Source organism: Trichomycterus rosablanca, chromosome 17 (genome assembly GCF_030014385.1).
Source record: "Trichomycterus rosablanca isolate fTriRos1 chromosome 17, fTriRos1.hap1, whole genome shotgun sequence".
Taxonomy (NCBI): domain Eukaryota; kingdom Metazoa; phylum Chordata; class Actinopteri; order Siluriformes; family Trichomycteridae; genus Trichomycterus; species Trichomycterus rosablanca.
The window spans coordinates 4,729,062-4,752,120 of NC_086004.1; the positions used below are offsets into that span (position 1 = coordinate 4,729,062).

Sequence of the window (23,059 nt, forward strand, 5' to 3'; positions counted from 1 at the left end):
TTGTTTGTTTAATTATAATCCAGGGACAGTACAGACATTGTCCTTGTTTAACTGTAAAAAAAGAATTAAGACTTTCTTTTTCTTTTTTTACTCAGATTATGACAAAAAAAAGTTACGTAACTTTAACCAAAAACTCCTTTCACTGCAGATTATGTTGTTATTGTTTGTGGTTCTTTCTTTGGCTGTAATACTTTCATTTGAAGCTAATTTGTTTTCATACAGCGGAGGAAATAAACTGACAGGATGGTACAGGAAATATGTGTTTCATTCTTTTCTTGGACATCCCTTGGGGTGCTTTACATTATGAACAATGTTCCAGTCTTTCGGAAGTAAGTGTTATTTGTGATCTATTCATGCATTTTTAATGTAATACGTGTGATCCTGTTGAGTTAGTAATAATCAAAGTAGAATAAACCTATCATAGTAACCATGTAATAACCAAGATGTGCACATTATTGTCTTATTTAATCAAAAAACAATTATTCATCTGTTTCTTATGATTACTTGTGTCTTATGATGAATCTTAAATCAAAGCTAGCCGTAATCTTTGTCAAACACATTATTTCATAAAAGTGATTTATTGTTCACAAAATGGCCAATTTTTGGTCAGGTGTTTTAGCCAAACCTGCTTATAAGTGTATGGAATCAATTCTATAAAATAAACTATACCTTTTCCAAATCATTTTGCAACATTTAGGAAAAACCTCTTTCCTGTTTCAGCATGACTAAAAGCAAGGTCCAAACAGTCATGGTTTAATGTGGAGGAACCTCAGGGCCTCGGTCAGAGTCCTGACCTCAACCTCACTGAACACATCTGGGATGAATTGGATGCCAATTGAGACACAGCGTCAGAGCCCAAGCTCTGAAATGTTCATTTTAGCACAAATTCCCACAAATCCTTCCCAATTGGTAAAAGCTATCATAGCTGCAATGAGGGCAAGCTTCAAATGAATGCCAATGGTTTTGGTCAATAAGCTCATGGTCACATACTTTAAAAGAAAATATATTAGCAATAAAATGGTACGGCGATGTTTTACTAACCAAAATGCAGAACAGTTTAAGTTAATTAGTGCTGTTGTTTTTTGTGCCACAAGAGGGCAGTACTAATACACAATAATGTTTAATACATTGTACAAACCCTGTATCCAGAAAAAGTGACATTTCTTCATTCAAATAAACTGACAATGGTTTAAAGATGTCTAATGCTTTTACTGACCACATTGTAGCTCATTTTCAGCGGTAGCTCAGTGGTTAAAGTTCTGGACTTGTTAACTGAGGGTTGCTGGTTCATGCCACACCACTGCCATATTGGGCCCCTTAAACCTCAGTTGCTTGCATTGCATTTGGTCACAATTGTAAGTGTTTTTTGATAAAGGCATCAGCTAAATGGCAGAAATGTAAATAAAACTTTATTTCAAATTTAAAGCCTTTAACACTCAAAAGAGGCATGTTTACCACTTACATCACCTTTCAAATTAGTTACACTTTTAATCCATTTGGGAATTGACTTTGCAAGTAAAATTTGTGCCTCTTCGTGCTTGAAACAGAACTTCTTGTATTGAGAAATTGTTGTTTTGAGCTGACTGACAATCCTCTTTTAAAGTCTAAAATAAAGTGGTGACCCACAACCCATATTTGCTTGCAGAGACTGAACCTTCGGTGGATCTTCCTTTTATATCCAATAATGATACAAAACACAATCAAGTTGCTCAGCCAAAACTTGACATTTCTTTGTACAGTACTTTTGTCTGATCAATAAAGGTTTTATTAAACAAATTTTATTAAGAAAACAGAAATTTGGACAACAGAATGAAACATTAAATTGACATATTGGCTACATACAGAATGTCTCTTTGTAACAATATCTTATTGAATTTACAGGCCCATGGTTATTGGATTTGCTGTTTTGGTGGCTGTGTTTATCTTGATCTACCTATCTACATGCAGCAATCCCCCAAAAGATCCTTTGTTCTATGGTATGAGTTTATGTAACCCATAATAAATAGATTATTTATGGTTATACTTACTTTAAATATAGTCTCAGACATTCAAAAGCCATATTAATCATTTCATCTGTCTGCAATTTATGCAGAAATCAAAGATTCAAAGCTTTATTTAGTAACACAGATTAGAATGTCACAAACATTGAACATGAACATGAATTACTCTCATTGTGAATGCTTTTACAAAAGCAGATTAATCTGGATGAGGATCAGGAAAAGGCTCAAGCCAAAAGAAGCATTCCAGCTGAATGATTTACATTTTGAAAACGTCAACGTCAATGAACAGAAATGAAATAGAAATAAGTGTGCTATCCTGTTGCATTTGCTTTTTTTTAATAGGCCATGCTGTGTCATAGTACAATTGTATTATAATATTCTTTCTAACAAGTGGACTTTATTTAGTGGTCTATTTCAGTCACACTTAGAGGTGCATATAATCTAGTAAAAAGCTGTGGAATCTCTGTACAGAGTCACAGTTGAAAAACATTGGTACTGTAAGTGCTATTATTGTGGAACAAAATTATCCAAGAACAACAACAGCTCTGGCAAAATTTAAAAAGATACTCAAGCACACAAAATAAGACCTTTAAACCCTGTAAACCCTGTATAAATGACAAATAAAGGCATTATATCTATCTATTCTATATTCTATTCAGTTGTTGTGGCACAGAAGTAAATCTTAATCCTTTAGGGTGGAAGAATTGATAGCGACTTTCATTCTTGTTAGGTAGGTAAGCTAAACCAATATGATCCGGGGATTAGTAGAGCATATCATGAACAGTATGAAGTAGAAGGTGTGACAGAATGAGAATGCCATTATAAGGCTGTAGTTTATCTAACAGCCAGACAGGGAGGCGTGTTCCCATTCTGCTTCCTATCTGTTAGGCTCTCTATCAGATTCTTGAGGATGCCAGCACAAATGCAGTCTATAAGATCAGCTCTTACAATCTGACCATAGAATTGGATGCAGCAAGGAAATCTGCTCGAATCTGCTTTACAAACCACACACACACACACTTCTGTTTGTGCTATGTTGTTACACCTTTTTTATGTTGGATTTTTCTTCCATTATAATGTGATGAAAATATCACTGCTGTCACAAAATGCACACAAAAAATCTATTGGCCCAACATTTCTTGGAAGTGTTATATAATTCTCCACATGCTCCTTCAGCCTTTTTTACTCCTATGTGGCTCATTATGATTTGACCCGGGCGCCTCTGAAAATGCCACATGAAGGTCTGATGTGCCTTCAATACAGCCAAAAGAAACTCTCTACAAGCAACTATGTATAAATCTTTACCTTAAACCAGCATCTGTGAACATTATGCAAAAGTAGAACCTAGTCATTTGTGAAATGTTTTAAAGCACCCTGATACCTCTTTAAAACAATAAACATCATATACATGAGAATGTTCTATACTCCAGTTATATAAAAAAAAAGTAATAAAACACCTTAATAGCACATACAGTCTAAAAAATGTTTTTTACGCTAGGATGATGTGGTGTGATGGATGCTTTTTCAAATAAATGTGAGGCCGTATGACAAAATAGCAGGAGACATTTATCAGCGCCTTAGCAGAATGTATGGCTATTATTATGCTTTCTTTTAAGGCCTGATCCCCAAAAGCTGGAGAATGAATCACAACGTGGTTTCTTTTAGTTTCACTTCTAACTTCACTGCCCTGTATAAAACAATACTGTAACACCTAATAACACCAGCTACGTTTCCTTCTAGTTTGTTTGTTTGTTTATTAGGATTTTAATGTCATGTTTTACACTTTGGTTACATTCATGACAGGAACGGTAGTTACTCATTACACAAGGTTCATCAGTTCACAAGGTTATATATCAAACACAGTCATGGACAATTTAATGTCTTCAATTCACCTCACTTGCATGTCTTTGGACTGTGGGAAGAAACCGGAGCACCCGGAGTAAACCCACACGGACACGGGGAGAACATGCAAACTCCACACAGAAAGGACACGGACCGCCCCACCTGGGGATCAAACCCAGGACCTTCTTGCTGTGAGGCGACAGTGCTACCCACTTAGCCACCCGTTTCCTTCTATAACTGTAATAAACACATTGTTCAAAACTTGTAATACATCTGATTGGAGGAACAATTCAGAAGTGCTGAGTAATAAATAGTTTGGAATATTTTCATAATGTCCAAATAATAATTATGGCCTATTTGCACACATTAAAATCTATAAATATTCATACATGTGCAGACTGGAAATGCCTCCTTGTCCTCCTGTCGTATTTAATAACTGTTCAACTGAAAGCTAATTGCTGATAAACCACATTAGCTCACATCTGTCATATGAAGACACAAGAATGACTTCAAAACTGTTTGTTTACTCTGTTACACTGTTTACAATTACTATGTTTAGAACAACCATACGCCTGCTTATTAATGTCATTATCTAATTAGTAGGTCATGTGGCATTCATTTTTTATTCATTTTTGTAAACATGTTTAAAATAGTAATTAAACTGATAATAGAAAGTGGCACAATTGCTAGCATTTGAACTGAACTGGCCTTTAAATTGTTAAAAACAACAACAACAAACTGTTCTTTTACACAGTCTTTGCAGAGTTCTCCTTTACCTGCATCATTTCTCTCATAAGTGCACTGGAATATGACGGCTTTGTGTCTGGATACATGGAGTTCTACCAGCAGTGGGTCAGTTTATTATTTACAGCTCATGTTAAAACTTCTGGATTGTTGGTTTCTCTTAGCTTGATGTGATTCTGCATTTCCTGCAGGGGGAACCATACCTCAGTGCCTCATATTCCATCATGATGTGCCACTGGGAGGGAATAGTGCACTACTTTGTGTACCTGTCACTGATCCACTGCATGTCCAGCAGGTCTGTATGAATCAGCACACAAACCTAGTTCAGTATCTATTTTATTCATGTAATATGTCCATTTTTATGTTCTCTTGGATTGTATTCTCTGAAAATATAGAGTAGTTTTCAACTAGGCAGCCCGGTGGCACATAAGGTGTTGTTGGTGCCGCATTCTGGAGACCTGGGTTAAAACCTCATTTCTACCCCCGTCTCTAGGTCTCAGTGACTTTCCTTTGGGTATCTCCCAAAAGCATGAAACTGGTGGACTGGCTGCCCTTATCTGACCCTAAGTGGGAGTAAATGGATGAGAGTGATGCCCTATAAATGGCATTGTTTTATCCTTGTGCCTAGTGTTTCTGCATGACTCAGACAAAAAATGACCATAATCAGGATAAAGCAGTCGTTATACCAGTCACAGCACACAGATCCTATTAATTATTCACTTTCTGTTTATAACAGGGTACACCATGAACACGAAGTGTGACACTAAATCAGGAATAGAGTTATGTGCATGTATTATTTATCCTATTTGTAGTCTTTAAGTCAGGAATACCATTAACAGGGCACCAATCCATCGCCAATCATGCCCATGTAGACTATTTTAAAGTTTTTAAAACACATTAAAACCAAAAAACACATAGTAAACAGTGAGTAATTAATGTACTATTATAATTCCTTTCAGAAAGCCTTACCGCAGCTTGGGAATTTTTTGGGCTGGATCACTGTTGGCCAACATGGTTGTATTTTTGCCAGGGATTGTTGTTGGTAAGTTAAAAAAAACACATAAAATGGTGACATTGCATTAATAAAAGCAAAAAGCATTAATAAAAGCTTGTTAGATTTCCCCTGGAAATCACTGCAGCCATACAAGTGTCATTAGGACAATCTTAATTGCAGGTAAGCATGCCTCTGAGATCCATCCTGCCTACTGGATCAACTTGCCCTTTTTACTACTGCCTGTTTGGGGAGCTATCCGCCTCTTACAGAAACCAAGGGAGATACTTGTTGTGTCAGTGTCTAAGGTAGGATAAATTATACTCCATCATTACTGTAATGAGGCTTGTACAGAGGCTTAGTTTGTGTTTTTTAAGAATGCTGATTTCCTTGTTTCATAGGCAGAACGTGAACAGAGGAAGTCTCTGATCTGGAGACCAGTGGATCTTTTATTTGTCATTTACCTGCTGGGTGCCATGGTCTTTACAATCTTCAGAGGACTGGTGAGACAATTCAGAGATGCATTACATTACTAGATACATATACATTATGTAGGTTTACTTATTTAAGTGCAGTTGGTTTTCCAAAGGTTATGGTAAGAATATTTATACTCTAATCAGTAATCTAATTTAGATAACGATATTATTGCTGATATATTCAGAGAGAATTGTTTGAAAGTGCCTGTAGGCATTCTACCAGCTTCTATAAGCTATCACATACAAACAGAAATGTTATATTGATCAGGCAATCATCATGAGTACACAGTACAAACAAAAACACCCTGAGCAGCTCATTCTGTTCATCTGTCAGCCAACCTTTTCTTAATCACATCCTAATGTAGCTGTCAGTGCTTTTGTTTTGTTTGGTTTTGGTTTTAGCTGGGTCAACATGTTATCCAGAGCCCTTGTTGTGCTCTGAGTCCAGCCATGATGGCGTGCTATCGTTTAGACTGGTGCTTCTCTAAGAAGAGATGATAAGCTAATCTTTCCCCTGAGTCCTGACCAAAGCCCTTCAGCAGAAAGGAGATAGACCTGAATTTGTGAATGTAATCACTCATTAACTGCACTTCTAAATCACTAATGCTGATAAACCTCTGCAGGCAGATGCCCAATTCTCTCCACTGAGAACAGAAGAGCATATTTTAGCAGCTCTCATTATCGTTATTGACAAACGTTCAAGCATTTTTCATGTTTTACATTATTCTAGTATTGTTGCACCAACACAACATGTGAGCTTTAGTACTTTTCTTAAGAAGGCCAAACTTCCACACCACCTCATGTTCCCATCTTTTTACATACATAAAACATAATAATTGTAATGCATGGCCAAGCATCAGTGCTTGCACTCATTTATTGGCATCAGTGTGTTTTTATGAAATTAAATTTTTTTTTTAATTGAGGTTTTCCAAAAAACTCTGGCTGAGGTGCAACCTACCACTGCCAAATTTGTTTTACCTATTTTGCCGAGTCGTTGCGCAACTCATTATTTTTTCACTTAGCAACATATTAGCAACGTCACTTGGCTGAAACGTGATTCAGAGCGACACCAAGTGGAAGGAAAATATATCCTGTCAGCCAGTGCAAGATACAGAGGACAGAAAGGTGCGATCGCAAAAGAAAACAAATTTACCAAGAACAATTTAATCAAAAAGAGCAAGAATTTAAAATATATAAAACAGACAATGCACTTGATATTAAGAATTAAGAGAGGTGAAGTAACATGGACACCAGAGTTAGCTCAGTGGCAGAGAGATTTGGTAGAGCAGAAGGATGTGTAGGATGTAAACAAAAAGAATAAAATCTAGATCACTTTATTTATGAATGTGAAATGTATAAACACCTGAGAGATAAATTTAATAATGATAAGAAAAACGAAGTGCTCAAAAAAGCTATGAACAATGATAAAATTTTCAAATTCCTCTCAGAATATATAGAAAGGTCTTTCTGAATAATATCCCAAACACTCAGGTACTGGGCAGAGGTGGAAAGAGTACTAAAATATTGTACTCAAGTAAAAGTACTACTACTTTAAATAATTTTTACTGAAATACGAGTTAAATTACTAGTCTAAAAACCTACTCAAGTAAAAAAGTAACTCATTTAAAACGTACTCAGAGTAAACGTTACTTCGTTACTTGTGTTAGTAAAAAAAAATTCTTAACAGCAGGGGGGTCTCTCCTGTGTAATGCAAACAGGACAAGTGGATATAAATCTCACAATAGTTGTTTTTAATTGAAATATAATAGAAAAAACATGTTGATAGAACATTTAAAGCTTTTAGGAATGTAATGTGTTATTTTAGTACAGACCATCCCATAAAACATTTTCAAACTGTATAACCACTGAAGTTGGCATTAATTGTGGATTCTATAGAGCAGCCTTCTTTTCATCACCAACAAATACCAAACAACATCCTACTGCAGATCTCATAACTCAAAACAAGTCACGGTTACAGGTGTTGTGACTTTCACTAAATGACCCAAAGAAAACCTTCAAGATGTAAGACAATTCTGAAAATAATGGATCTTTGAAGGGAGCTGGATCTTTAGGTTTCTGGCAGCAAAGAGTAGGTAAAAGAAGCCTATGTTCTGAAGAATTGTTCATGTTCTGAACTGTTATTAATAACGATTGAGAAGTTTGGATCAGTTGTTCTTTTGTTTGGAATACCTGAAACCCTTTTTATGTGGAATACTTGATGCGGCCCAGCCGCTCCTAGACTCTACCTCCAGCGGCCCCCAGATAAATTGAGTTTGAGACCCCTGCTCTAGATGAAAGTAAGGTAAGGAAGGTAACGAACCATGCAGTGCTGACAGATGCAGTACTTATATAAAGGCCTGCTGTTTGATCTGTACTGTAGATGCTGCTGCTCCTGTTCCACGCTTTGCCGATGCTGGGTGCATTTGTTTACGGCCTGATGACTCCTGGATGCACCTGGATGCTGGACTGGACTGTTTTCACTGCTGGAGCCATAGTACAGGTGTGCAACAACTAAATTCATCATTACAATTATTATTGTGCAGTTTTGCTCAGGACAATTCCTTAAACTGTTTTGAATATTCATGAACTTCTCGCTGTAAACCTAAACCCTTGGATTTCACTGTTTTCATTTTATTTTCATGTTTTACAACTGCTTTATCCTGGTCATGGTCATAGTGGGTCTGGCTTCCCCAGAATCACTGTGCACCGACCCATTGTGGGGCCTTGATCCCCTCCATCCTTGCACCATTCATATTAAATGTAATATATATTTTACCTAATTGGACAGGATTTAATTTTTAGTATGGATAGAAATCTGAACACAATATTAGGATTAAGTCCTGGGACAAAAATTGCAGCCCAGTCATTTAATTAGATTTTATTTGTTGTTCCACATTCAAACATGAACTAAATTATGTTGTGTGCCATGTAAAAAGCTATGATTGTAGTTTCCTGTCTATGGGGGATCTTACAGAAAATAGAACATCAAACACCGCTGTGATCAAAGCCCTGGTGTATAGAAGCTCATCCTCCCCTCCCGTCTCTCTGTACAGGGACTGAGCCTCCAAAGGAGGCAGCATATCTAATCAAAGCCAGAATGAGGTTTTATACTGTACAGTAGCAGCTCTGTTACAGTCCCCACTGTAGATAATAATAAATGTGGCCGAACCTCAAAGCAGAAGCGGTCATTAGATTTCTGTCCCATTATTTGATGCCTTTGAGCTATATAATGCAACACTGAATTCTTGAAGACATAGTCTAGTTTTAGCTCATTAGTCTTGGAGCTTTTTGCACTGGCACACTTCTTCAATTTGGACTAAGAGTTTGGTAGCAATGGGATAACAATTTTCTAGCCTGGCTGCATTTATAGGCACTGATATCTGGTTTAACTGATGACGATGTGCCAGATGTGCACAATAAGAAAAAAGATCTGACCCATGGATCAGCCATTGATTATTGTGATTTACTGAACATGCCAGTTTAACTACTATTTTACCCATTTATACATGGTGCCCACATGGTGATCAGTTTGTAGGCAGCTGATTTAAGGCTGTTTTTTATATATTGATTTATTATTGTATCTTCAAACACTGCAGTACACAAGAAGTCACCATTTACTCGCTCACATACACAGAACCAAAGAATTTTAAGAAGGAAGGGAGCAAACCAAAAAACCCAATCTGAAAGAGATCTGTTTAAAATGATAAATATGCTTAAAATTTTCTAATAATCTTTCTAATTTGTTTATGCAATGTTACTAACCACTTTATACTAATCAGGCTTGTAATGGGCGCACGTTTTATTTAAATTATAAAATACGGGTTTTACTGTACCAACCTAATAAAGTTTTCATTGTGTTCTTTCCTCTTCAGTCTCAGTGGTGTCATGTTGGTGCCTCTCTTCATCCACACACTTCCAAAGCATCTCATTTTCCAGATTCGGGTTTGGTTCCTGCACTACTTCTGAATCTGCTGTATGCCACAGGGCCGCTGCTCCTGAGCCTGCGCTGCACATTTAAACTGGCTATGCCAATTACTGAGGAGGGTTTAATTTGGGTTAAATTCCTGTTTCCAGTTTATGCTTGTGTGACTCCAGCATCCTTTAAACATGCCAACGGTACCAGTGGATGCCAGTAGATAAACTGGCTACTCTAAATTTCCCCCTGTGTGAATGAATAAGTGATGACTTACAAATTCACACCCTCTTAGTTTTTCAGAATGAAGAATGCACTTCAGAATAAGAATATGTATGTATTTTAAAGCATATCTAAGCTTTTTCCTTTAATGGATGTTTTTAAGAGAAGCTGTATACACAAGAAGAAGCACAAATATGCTAAATATTGAATTATTAACATTTAATAAAGATATATTAGAGTCTAAGACATTGGTGAACATGTTATCCTAATTAAAATGTTAACATTTCACAGACAAACTAGGGAAAAAGCATTTTATGTAACAGTCCACAGGTCATTATCCCTGGCATTATTTTCAGCTAAATGTTGTCTTTGGCTTATTATAAAGTTTTTTTTAGAGATTCCAAAACATTTAGTGTGGCAAATATGCAAAAGCAGTATAAGAAACCAGAAAGCAGCAAATACTTTTTACATCACTGTACAAAGTCTACTGTGTTAAAGTAAGAAAAAATGCCTCTAAACTCATAGCATCATATTTCACAGGACAAACAAATACTAGTGATAGTCAGAATAAATAATTATTTTGTCATTAAATGCTTCTTTAGAAATTACTAGAGGCAATTCTTTTTACTCAGCAGCTTTTTATGCTGATGTAAGGATGCACATCATTTTCCTGCACATGCAAACACTTCTGTAAGACTCTGTAAATCAGACCTGTCTTTTCAAAGCAGTTCTCAGCATTGATGTGCACCACTGAGGATACACACAGATGGCTTCAGTGCTGAGGAAGCCTAAGGAGATTCAGAGTCTTTCATTTAGGTTCAGGAAGCTAAGTAGAAAATTTAAGAATTACATCTGTCAGTAAACTTTAAACTTGATCTGTCACATCTGTGAATAATAATAATCGTCATGTAAAAGAATTTAGGCAAATTTCATTGTACTTAAGAAGAAACCTTAATAGAGAAGAGGAACACTTAAATGTACAGCTAGGGTCACTTCATGATCTGATCATTTAATACAAATTTAAAACTATAAACATTACATCTCAGAGTGAACTTTTTAGAAGAATTATATTAAATATAAAAAATTGAGTTTTACGTACCACTTAACAAAACCTGACCCTTTCATAACTTGTAGATTTTATAGGTGATTAGAAACAACCAACTAAAATTCTAACACAAACCACAAAAGTTGTACTATATATACACACTGACGAGGCATAACATTATGATCACTGACAGGTGAAGTGAATAACACTGATTATCTCTTCATCACGGCACCTGTTAGTAGGTGGGATAAATTAGGCAGCAAGTGGACATTTTATCCTCAAAGTTAAAATTTTATCCGGTCTGCAGTGGTCAGTATCTATCAAAAGTGGTCCAAGGAGGGAACAGTGGTGAACCGGCGACAGTGTCATGGGCGGCCAAGGCTCACTGATGCACGTGGGGAGTGAAGGCTGGCCCGTGTGGTCCGATCCCACAGATGTGTCAGAATACACAGTGCATTGCAGTGTGTTGCATATGGTATAGGTATATAGGTATAATTTACAATTTTATATAAATAAATCACAAACTTTGTAAAATAAGTAGCAAACTGCATGTATCATGCAGGACAGCAACGAAGTCATATTAAAACTTGATGGTTTTTTTTTATAGTTTTTTTTTTTTAGAATATTACAGTTACATATTTAAATTAAATATTACAATTTTACAGTACAATTAAATATTAACCAGGTCACCTTTAATACAGTCCAAGAACCAAATCTGTCAAGTTTTACTGTTAGATTCTGGAAAGGAAATTACACCCAAAAATGAGAAGTAATGGTTTATAAACTATTTACATAAACATTAACATAATATTTGCGGTTTGACAAAACAAAGAGAGAAAAACATGCTTGGAGAATGCGGGCATCGATCCCGCTACCTCTCGCATGCTAAGCGAGCGCTCTACCATTTGAGCTAATTCCCCTGTAGCAGAGAGCTGGCAACTGTGTCCTATACTGAATACACCTATCCGAACTCACGTTCTCAATCTTAATTCTACTTCTTTATTTCAATTTTTACAGCTTTACTAAAGTACACGGCAAACAATAACTCATGTAAATTAAATAAAACTAATTTAAAACACGCGAAAATGGAGAAACCGCGGTAGCAACAAATACAAACGACTAGCTAAACACAACACCATGCTAACGGCTTGCTTACTACAGCAACAGCATTAATGGCGTTTTAAGACAGGAGGACGAGCACAAACATCGCCAAACTTGTATAAATACTTTTTATACACTTTATTTAGTGTATAAATTAATATAAGACTAAAGTTGGCGTGCTGAATACAGTTTACGCTGTTTGTTTGAAACTTGGGAAGAAGTGCACTAAAGCGTTCTGATACAGAAAGATCCATTAATATGAAGGTTGGATTGGTTGGTTGGTAGGAACGACACAGATATCTGATCTCACCACTATTAAACATCTTTACAGGAGTTAAAGAAATAATATACTGCTGTCCATTAGTTTTGAATAGAATGTACAACAACATCATGGTCAGGTTTCCATATATGGAAGTATATATACTTTTAACCATTTAGTGTATTAAAGTCTTTATAAAGTCCCAATAGATTTTGCATTATGTGATGGAGCAGTTCTGGCCCAAAACTGCGGCATCAGTGTAGTTCTGGAATGATGTACCACAGTTTTAAGGTCAAGGTTATTATTAGGATCTATCTATCTATCTATCTATCTATCTATCTATCTATCTATCTATCTATCTATCTATCTATCTATCTATCTATCTATCTATCTATCTATCTATCTATCTATCTATCTATCCATCCATCCATCCATCCATCCATCCATACATCTAGGTCTAAGGTTAGGAATAGGACCCTGGTCAGCCCTGGAATCCTGGCGTGTACAGTAGCATTATAACCAAAGATATATTTTATTTTTTATATACGTTCAAAGGCAAGCTGTGATATTTAATAAATAATGTGTTATACTGTAGAACCTACTGACTTAACAGTGTCCAAACCTATGCACATGCCACATTTCTTATTAGAATTTTTAAATGTTTGAAATTGTATAGTACTATTTAAACTTTTTAAAATACATTGCTGTAAATTTATTTTCAATTTGAATTTGCTTTTAAGTAGATTTGTTTCAAATACCAATAAAATGTGACCTGGGATGCTGCAACTTTACCTTATAGCTGCACTGCACATTATTTAATACTATAAATCAGTTGTATTGAAGAAACTAATTTAAGAACTTGAAATCTTAGACTAATGAATTTTTTTTAACAGTTTTTTACATAATGCATCAAACTAAAAGTTCTTAACTTCTATTTGTATGAGTAAGTAATGACAATGTGTTTTGCTGTACAATACATTTGAAGTTTGAAATGTTCAGGGTATATTTCCTTTTTCACTGAGACCCACCGTAACCCTGATCAGTATATGATTATTACTGGTGATGAGTAAACACTATCGATGAGTAGAATGAATCAGTGAGTTAAGGATTCGATTCATTTGAGGATCTGAGTCAAATTACTGAAAATAATCGTTTCCCCCACTACAAACATAAAATTAGAACTAATATGTTTATTACTTACATGCATTACTCTTGTGCACTGTATATATCATACTGAATGAATCAGTGAGTTGAGGATTCGATTCACTTGAGTGATCTGAAGTAAATGAGTCAAATCGCAGAATCATTTCCCCCACTACTAACAGTAACATGTGTACTACTGCGTTTATTGTCTGTACATGTATTACTCTGGTAAACTGTGTCCACTGTATATATCACACTGAATGAATCAGTGTCTCTAGATCTGCAGAACAAAGTTTTTGCTCTACTTTACAGAAACTTGTATGATCTTCAGCTGCACCACTGAGCACAGTACAGTAGTTAAACCTCCATTCACGTGTGTAAGGGATTAAAAAGAGATTCGTCATGTTGGCAGATGAGAGGATGACGGAGGAGGATGAGAGGAGGGTGAGAGGATGAGAGGAGAGGGTGTGAGGAGGGTGAGAGGATGAGAGGAGAGGGTGAGAGGGTGAGCTGATGACATGAGTCAGTGGGTTTCGGGACTGAACTGCAGCACGGTGCATCACATCTGAACTGCACTCCGGGAACACACACAACTGACCCACATCACCAGTCATGACAGGGGTGAGTGTGACATGTTACTGCATGTTATAAAGCGATGGGTTGTTATATGCATTATTAACCTTGATAATGCGACACTGCGGCAATATAATGTACTGAGCTGTGCGGACTGTGCGGGACTGAGATCCTGCAGGGTGCCTGGCGTTAACTTCACTGCATCACTACTGCATTAGTCTGCAGCCTGACAGTCCCACAGACTCTAGAATAACTGGGATTAGTTTCTACTTTCCAAACTGTTAGCATGTATCATAATGTGTACATTGGTAATATGCATGTATGTATGTACACTGTATGGCCAAAAGTATTTGGACACCTGACAATGAGCTTGTTGGACATCCCATTTCAAAAACAAATGCAATTGAAATAGCATGACATCTATGTAATCTTTTCAACTAACTAACAACAGCCACTCTTCTGAGAAGGCTTCTTACAAAATTTTGAAGTATGTCTGAGGGAATTTGTGCCCTTTCACTCAAAATATTATTTGTATGGCTGGGCACTGATGTAGATCAATAAAGCCTCTACTGATATTCCAGTTCATTCCAGAGCTGTTCAGTGGGGCTGAGGTCAGGGCTCTGTGCAGACCACTGGAGTTTCTTTAAACCAAGATTTTCATGTCTTTAGACCTGCACACAGGGGCACAGCCATGCTAAAACTGGAAAGGGCCTTCCCTAAACTGTTGCTGCAAAGTTAAAAGCATATAATTGTATAATTATATATATATATATATATATATACACAGTATATACCTATCTATCTATCTATCTATCTATCTATCTATCTATCTATCTATCTATCTATCTATCTATCTATCTATCTATCCATTTTTTTGATCAAAAGTTTACATACACTTAAAAGTGACATGTATTATGAAAGTTTTGGGATTTCTGTAATTACTTAAACTTCTTTTTGTGACTGAATGTTTAAACCACATACTTCTTCTCTAGTGCCTTCTCCAGTCCAGTAAAAAGGGCTAGTTTGACTGCACCCACAAGACTGAGCCACAATCATTATAATAAGAAAGTCAAGAGGACTGTACACATAAAATTTAAGTACATATCACATAAAATCAGATCATAGATTTTTACAAGTCAGATAAAACTCGCTGTACATTTTAACAAGACAACAACCCCAGTCCCTTAATAACTGATTCTCCCACCTACTTTAGTACGCCATTAGATGGAACAGCAGCTCTGGGCTATATTAGGTGCAAGTATATGAATGTGTAGGTGTGTGTTCCATTGTGATGAACTGGTGCCCTGTTCAGGGTGAATTGCCGCCTTGTGCCTATCTGGACCTCCTTAACTTAAATCCTATTAAAGATTAGAGTCAAGATTAGAGTTCATCACATGGACATTGTGACACTGGGAAACTGCAAACAATTTGTCAAGGTGAAAATGTATATCATAACAATTTCATAACAAAGCTAATTATGTCACAAAGCTGTCATTTTCACAGCTGTTTTTGCCTGGTCAGGGTTGCGGTGGGAAAACACTGGGCGCAGGGCATGAATACCCTGGACAAGATACCCATCCATTGCAGGGCTTTTGCCTTTCTCCTCACTCAGACATAGCCAAACATGTCCATCCATCCATCCACCCATCCATCCATCCATCCACCCATCTATCTATGAGAGAATATGTGTCAATTTTAAGGTGGGTTAAAATAGTAGTTTAAATGTTTCAATCTGAAACATGAAATATTTTTAATCATGTACAAAAATATTTTACAGGGAAGCAGAAGAAAAAATGCAAGAAAATTGATTTTTTTAACAACCAATAACTTGTAACTATTTATCTAACTCCTTTCTACTCACACGATATGTTGAACATATTGGTTATTTACATAAGAAAAAGACTGAATATGATGCTAATTTGCACTTCAATACCCTGACAACAGAGAAACAGCTGTGTTATTAAACTCACTCAGACTCTTGGGAGCTCAGACAGCATCCATAATCTTAGATGGTCCTTATTATTTTGTATTTTTTTTTATTATTTATTATTATTTGTATTAAAGCACCATTTGCATGTGTGTTTTTCTTCTGAAGGTCTTAGGAAAGTGGTGGTTCCTGTCACTGCTGATCTGCAGCATGCTGCTCCTCTCACCTACTGTGACTTCGTACCCAGCTGAATCAGACAAGGGCAGAAAGAAAGTAGTGCATGTCCTGGGTATGAAAAAAGATCTTATCCAAACTTATGTACATAAATAAGGTGTTTGTTTCTTCTTTACTGCTGAAACAGGTTCCATTCTTTTGGAAGGCTACTAGTAAAAAAATTAAATGCTTCTGAGTCCAGTAGAGGTGCTTTACACCAAACTTGAGGCTTGCCATAGCACCTGGTGATCTTATGCTTGTGTGCAGCTGCTCAGCCATGGAAATCCAATCTATGAAGCTTTACATAAACAGTTTTTGTGAGGACATTAATTCCAGAGTAAATTTTTTGGTAGGTTTAGTATTGGGCAGTCCCTTGACTACAGTTTGTTGCTGATCACATGGACAAATATGTGGAAGTAGGGATTATTTGTTGCACAGTAGTCTCTAAGTCCACGCCAATGTAAAGTTCACTTAACTGTGGACTGTGACACCCATGTTTTTTTTTATTGAAACGTGAATTTTATATTGTTAGTTAAACCAGGTGAAGTTTGTACTGTTATATACAGTTCTAAATTTCTTTTTTAATGTAATGTAGCACCGGTCATCCTATTTAAGTGAGGATTTAGAGCCTTTTTGGAAGGTGTGTGACCATGAACTGGTTTTGTATTACCATGTGACACAGCTTTAAATTTACACTCCTTTTCCCAGTAACATCTGTGACAGTTTGGACATCAAGGACTGAATTAATGTGAGGATTAGTTTACTGTTTAACTGTCCCTGGCAGACATAAGTTGGTAACAAACAGTTTAGATCAGTGTCTAGTTTTAATGAGCAGATGTCAGGCCTGGTTTTGGTTTCTGTTTGGTCTTTGTTTAGCTGCCCAAAGCACTCAGGCTGAAGATGGAAAGACCTGAAGCGTAGCTGTATAAAATCCAGCTTCTGGGCTTCTGAAGAGCCTCTGAACAATATCGTGGGACTCGGTGTGTTGAGTGAAGGTGGCAGTGAGGGATCTTGGCCTGCTTAAAAAGAGGAGCTAGCAATGATCGTCTTTAATGCTTTGCAGGACACACAAGACTGAACACAATCACACAATCAGACTCAAAAACTACCACAAATCAGTCCCTTTAAAAATACCCTCGTCTCTAAATGGAGGAATTAAAAAGCTTGAGGTTTTAAATTTCAATTACAGATGGGTGACAATTTCAAGGAAACGCTGACATAAGTCTTTTATATAGTTTCTTCATATTACAGTATATGTTTTATTTTACTGTACAGTATAATGTTTTATTTTCACATCAGTGGTGTGAAAGCCTTAATTTACTTTGGCATTGATTCAAAAAATCCTGAAATGAAAAACAAAACTCATTTTAATCAACTGCTTTCTCCTGATCTGGTTTGTGATGGGTCTAGTTTCATCCGGAAACATTGGATGCAAAGCATAAACACACCCTATACAGGGCATCAATCCAGGACGACCTCGGTCATTCTCTGGCCGGTAGGACCACTGAGATTGGAACCCGTGTCTCAGTAGTGGTGGTGTATGTTAACAGAGTTGTGCCACCGGTGTCAAGCGGGTCAAATGTTCAGAGCACCTATTATGACAAATGGTTCACTAAATAAGTCTGAACATAACTATGGATTACATTACAACAAAAATTTGTAATTGTTGCATAGTACAAACAAAATGAGACACTTCTGATTTGGTTACATGATCAATCAAATTTTATTAATAATCAGACCGGTAATCCCAATCAATCTACTTCTTTAAGGTCATCACACCTTCTAAGAACCTTCGGAGTAAAAAAAGAAATAACAAGTCTTTATTCTGTTCTGCTTTAGAGGATGAATTTGGAGCAGTGATCGTGCAGACAGCTCCTGGTAAAGTGGTCACACATCGAGGTGGCACAATCACACTACCATGCCGCTTTCATCATGAGCCTGAGAACGTTGATCCGTCCCGTATCCGCATTAAATGGACCAAGGTGTCGGATGAGTTCCAGTTCCAGGACGTGTTTGTGGCACTGGGCCGGCAGCAGAGAGTGTTCGGTCCCTACCGCGGGAGAGTGGAACTGGAACGGGCTGGACCGGGCGATGCCTCTGTCATCATCCACAACGTCACCCTGCAGGACTACGGGCGCTATGAGTGCGAGGTCACCAATGACATGGAGGATGACACTGGATTTGTTAATCTAGACCTTGAAGGTTTCTTCCAAAACCTGTTTGATAGTATTTAAGCCTCCTAGCAATTAATTATTGGTGAAAGACGTGATGTTAATTTATCAATAATGAGAACATGCTTATTTAACCTTAGGATTAATAATAATAATACGAACTTTTATTATATTAAACTCTTTCTGATCTCCTATAGCACATTTTTAGCACTTTATTCAGTGAAAACTGATATTTGACATAATAATAATAATTATGTGTAATAAAATGTGATCTAAATGTTAATTTGATTTAATTACAGGTGTGGTCTTTCCCTACTACCCACGGCTTGGTCGCTACAGGCTGAACTATCATGAAGCAGAGGAGGCCTGTAAGCATCAGGATGCTATCTTGGCTTCTCATTCTCAGCTGCACAAAGCCTGGAAGGATGGATTAGACTGGTGTAATGCGGGCTGGTTGGAGGATGGTTCAGTACAGTATCCCGTCGCTCATCCTCGAGATCAGTGTGGACGTAAGGACACCCCCGGCGTTCGAAATTATGGTTACAGGCACAAAGAGGACGAGCGCTACGATGCCTTTTGCTTTACATCAAAGCTCAACGGTGAGTGTGCCGTACCTCAGATGCTTTTTCTTCTTTCTTTGTGATCTTGTGAGGCCCCAGGCAAGTATACATTTGCTAATTTGTCTCTTTATAAGAGGGCTGTAACCCCTGTTGTGTGTGTTTTCATCCCTTCGAGGTCCAGGTTGCAGACAGAAGCTGATTAAAGAGCCTGCAGGAACACAACACACCATACACCAGGCAGCGTGCCTTTGACAGAATGATGCATTTGCTAGAGCACAAATCTCCAAATCAAATTCTGTACAGAACTATGATTTATTATGATGCCTGGGGTATGAAGTCAAATTGTCAGGAATCATGAGTGTAAACACAGAACAAAAACAAACTGAGTTTTCTTTTGGAATGAAACACACATGCAGGCATGTATGTTATTAGATTTTGCAAACCTTTCAGACACATGACTTAATACCAAAGGCTGCATCACACATGCTATTAGATCTCTCCAGATCCACCCACAATCCTGGAAGCTAACAGGCTTTTCATTACACCCACAAATGAGATATCACAAAACTCATTTTGTTCCTAAATGCTCACAGCTGGGGCGATAGTGCCCGATAATCCAACAATGGTCAGCTGGAAGACCTTTAGAGAACAGACTTCAGGGAAATGTGTGTAAATTCTTTAAAAAAAGTCAGAAAGGCAGCAGCCAAATTCACAGAGATACAAATACAGGTCTGTAGCAGAAATATATTATCTTTTTTTTTTTGCTGAGTAATTGAGGTTTGAGGGGGTTGCTTATGGACTTATCTGTGGGTCTGGAATATAAATTAAAGTTTACGTGCACAAAACCTAAACTATCCCATGTTAAATGGATTAAAAAAGTACTGAACTGAACCCCAATAAAGAGCTGTTGGATGAGTACACCAGAAAAGATGAACGACTCTGAGTAATCTGGAGAGATTCTGTTATGAGAAATGCTTTTTAGGAAATTATAGGAAAAGTTAGTTCTTTTACATTGGCAAAGCCAAAAAACTCAGCCAGGGCTAAATGGAATTTATCTCCCTATCATTGCTGCTGCCACCCTCAACCTTGATCGAGGAGAGCCGATCACTCAGCAGAGGCCGCACTTACACCAGCAATGAGAAATCCTTTTAGCAATTGTGCCTCCCTCTACAGACACACAGCCGGCTGGACGGCTGATTTCAGATCTGAGAATCAAACTTGAGAGCTTGAGATCTCAGCACTGATGAGCTAGCATATTTTGTTGCTGTGCCACCTCGCAAAAACATTTTTAGAGGGCACTACTAGTTCTAAAGCTGACTTATTTGTTTATATCTTAAAAACCTAGAATTCTCTAAATGTATTTGTTTCTGTTTGAGGTGTCTAGTACTTTAAACAAAAGCTGCAACTACTGACTGAAATATGTTGCATTTTGGTCATATTGGTTCAAACTGTGTCGACAGTCATGATCCTGTTACTTGATTCTGTGCTTTAGCGTAAAGAAAAAAGGCTTCTCAGTTTCTGCTCAGTCTGGCATGAAGAAGGATTGAGAAAATCATCACACTCTGTATCAAGCTTTCCATCTGTGTGTGTTTTAGGTCAGGTGTATTTTCTCAAGCGCTTCAAAAAGGTGAATTACACAGAAGCGGTGAAGGCTTGCGTCCGTGAAGGTGCAGTAATGGCTAAAGTGGGGCAGCTCTATGCCGCATGGAAGTTCCAGCTGCTGGACCGATGTGATGCTGGCTGGGTGGAGGATGGCAGTGTTCGCTATCCTATAGTCAACCCTCGTGCTCGCTGCGGCGGCCCTGACCCTGGTGTCCGAAACCTCGGCTTCCCTGAGAAGAAGTTCCGCCTATACGGGGTTTACTGCTTTCGCAAGGATTTGGTGAACTCCGAAACTGAGGCCACACAGGCGCTGGTTCAGAGCAGCAGCGTCTTCACTACAAGCACACAAAGTATTTAATTTCACTGTTGTGAGCAACATTTGCACTGTATTACTAGCATAGCTTTGCTGAATCAGACGACGCAGATACTGATAACAGTAATAACAGTAGCTAGGCTAGTTGAACTCAGGTGTGATTAGACCAGTGTTATTTCCAGGGCTGGACAGAATACTGAATAAGTACTGATGACTAAATACTGAATACTTGGTCATATAAGTTTTCTGTTATAACACAAAGTGTAACATATTCAGAATACATTATCAACAGACTAATATAAAGCACATAGATCATATTATATTTTAGTGTTATTGGCAGTGGTGCTTTGGTGGGGGGTCCAGTGGACACTGTATCAACAAAGATTTCATTAATTCATTTATTTTTTTCACTTAAAATAAATATATAAAATTTATCTATCATTTATAATATTTTAAACCTTAGTGAAATGAAGCAGGACAATAAAAAATCATGAAAGCTGAATGAACAACCCAAACTATTATTCTGTACTCTGGGTGGTCAAATATTAGTCAAGACAAAAAAAAACAGCTCTGTCATGGCCTGAAAAGCGGCAAATTTTCACTTTACACAGTCAAGTAAGCTTTATATCTCCATGGCATCCTGTCCGGGGTGTGTTACTGCATTACACTCATGATCTGAGGGAAACAGACGTTGTAAAACATCAAAATGGGTGGATTAATGAATGAATGAACCCCAGAAGGAAGCCTTTGCTCCAAAACTGACCCTTTAAATTTTGGGTGATATTTGTTGCTGATCAAATGGACAAGGAAAAAGCTTTTTGAAGTAAGCAAGGAAAAGGAAGATGAGGCATTTAAACCTAAATACACTGTACCTACTGTCAAGCATAATAGTATTAGTATTAAGCTCTGGGGTCATTTTGCTTCTGGTGCATTTTACAAAGCAGATAAAAAAGGTTTTGTCATATTTTGCAAAAATTCACAATGATTAGAAATATACGGTATGTGCTTCAAACATTTATACACAGAAAAAAAACTAAAATATTTAATATGGCAAGACTGCATGGTATAAGTGATCCATTTATGTGCATGTAAACCTTTGACATTGTGTTTTATGAAGGTAAAATACATAAAAGAATAAACATTCTAAAGAATAATAATGTCCATGTTCTACATGATGACTTGTCATAACCTCAGTATACTCAGTATTCAGTATTCAGATTTTAAATACTTGTATTTCATTACTGTCCAGCCCTGGATGTTTCTCTCACTTGTCTGAAACGAGATGTCAGTCATGTAGCTTTGAAGTGTCAGCTAATCAGACCTTAGCACAACTCATTAGCTTCTTTCTTTAGCGTGCATCATATATAGCTTGTGCGGCTAATGAGGCAGGGCTTTATATTTTGTTTTGTGTTATCCACTTTGTCAAGAAGAGAAATGATTCTGGGAGTGCAGGTAGCATACTAATTAGCATGCGTGCCAGTCGGAGGGCTAATTTAGCTCACCACATTATAAATGTGGCCCATTATGAATGTGGCAGATCACAGGCTGGCATGGTGATGATAGCAATGAATAAGAGAAGTGCTCTGCTTGGCATGAAATGGCATGCTTTTTAAGTGGCACTTCTTTTTTGCTTCACAGTAGCAAAAATAAACACAACACTTAGAAAACACAAAATGAATTCAGTGTAGACACGAATACCTTCTAGATGATAGTAATGCCTTAAAAGCAATAACACATCAGGCATGAATGTTCCAGCCAATCAGTGACTGCATTTCATAATGCCGCTGCTTTACTACCTCATTAGTGGTGGACAATTGCACTATTCATTCAGCTGTAATGTTACAACATGTCTTAGTAACGCATTTCTGATTAAAGTCGTTTACCTGTTCATGTGTCATTTACTCTTTGTTTACATTAAAAACGTCTAACTAATTATGCACATAATTATGCACAAACAGATCAAA

The 23,059-nt window shown here is 37.2% G+C and overlaps 2 protein-coding genes and 1 non-coding gene across 3 annotated transcripts; 2 read left to right on the forward strand and 1 right to left on the reverse strand.

The window, feature by feature from the left end:
* The first annotated feature begins 243 nt into the window (after window positions 1-243).
* tm6sf2b (transmembrane 6 superfamily member 2b) lies at window positions 244-10,373 on the forward strand. The gene is given in 10 exon segments (XM_063013234.1): window positions 244-329; window positions 1,882-1,976; window positions 4,597-4,694; window positions 4,778-4,881; window positions 5,546-5,628; window positions 5,761-5,885; window positions 5,979-6,083; window positions 6,086-6,172; window positions 8,434-8,553; window positions 9,926-10,373. Coding segments are annotated over 10 exon segments (1,167 nt in total). The 3' UTR covers window positions 10,190-10,373.
* A 1,707-nt stretch (window positions 10,374-12,080) lies between these two features.
* On the reverse strand, window positions 12,081-12,153 carry trnaa-agc (transfer RNA alanine (anticodon AGC)). The gene has a single exon. It is a non-coding gene; the product is annotated as a tRNA-Ala (tRNA).
* Window positions 12,154-14,278: 2,125 nt separating this feature from the next.
* On the forward strand, window positions 14,279-21,289 carry hapln4 (hyaluronan and proteoglycan link protein 4). Its single transcript, XM_063012950.1, has 5 exons — window positions 14,279-14,357; window positions 16,405-16,525; window positions 18,289-18,651; window positions 18,920-19,219; window positions 20,776-21,289. Exons 1-5 carry the CDS (start codon window positions 14,349-14,351, stop codon window positions 21,138-21,140), a joined length of 1,158 nt encoding a protein of 385 aa, XP_062869020.1. The 5' UTR covers window positions 14,279-14,348; the 3' UTR covers window positions 21,141-21,289.
* The last annotated feature ends 1,770 nt before the right edge of the window (window positions 21,290-23,059 follow it).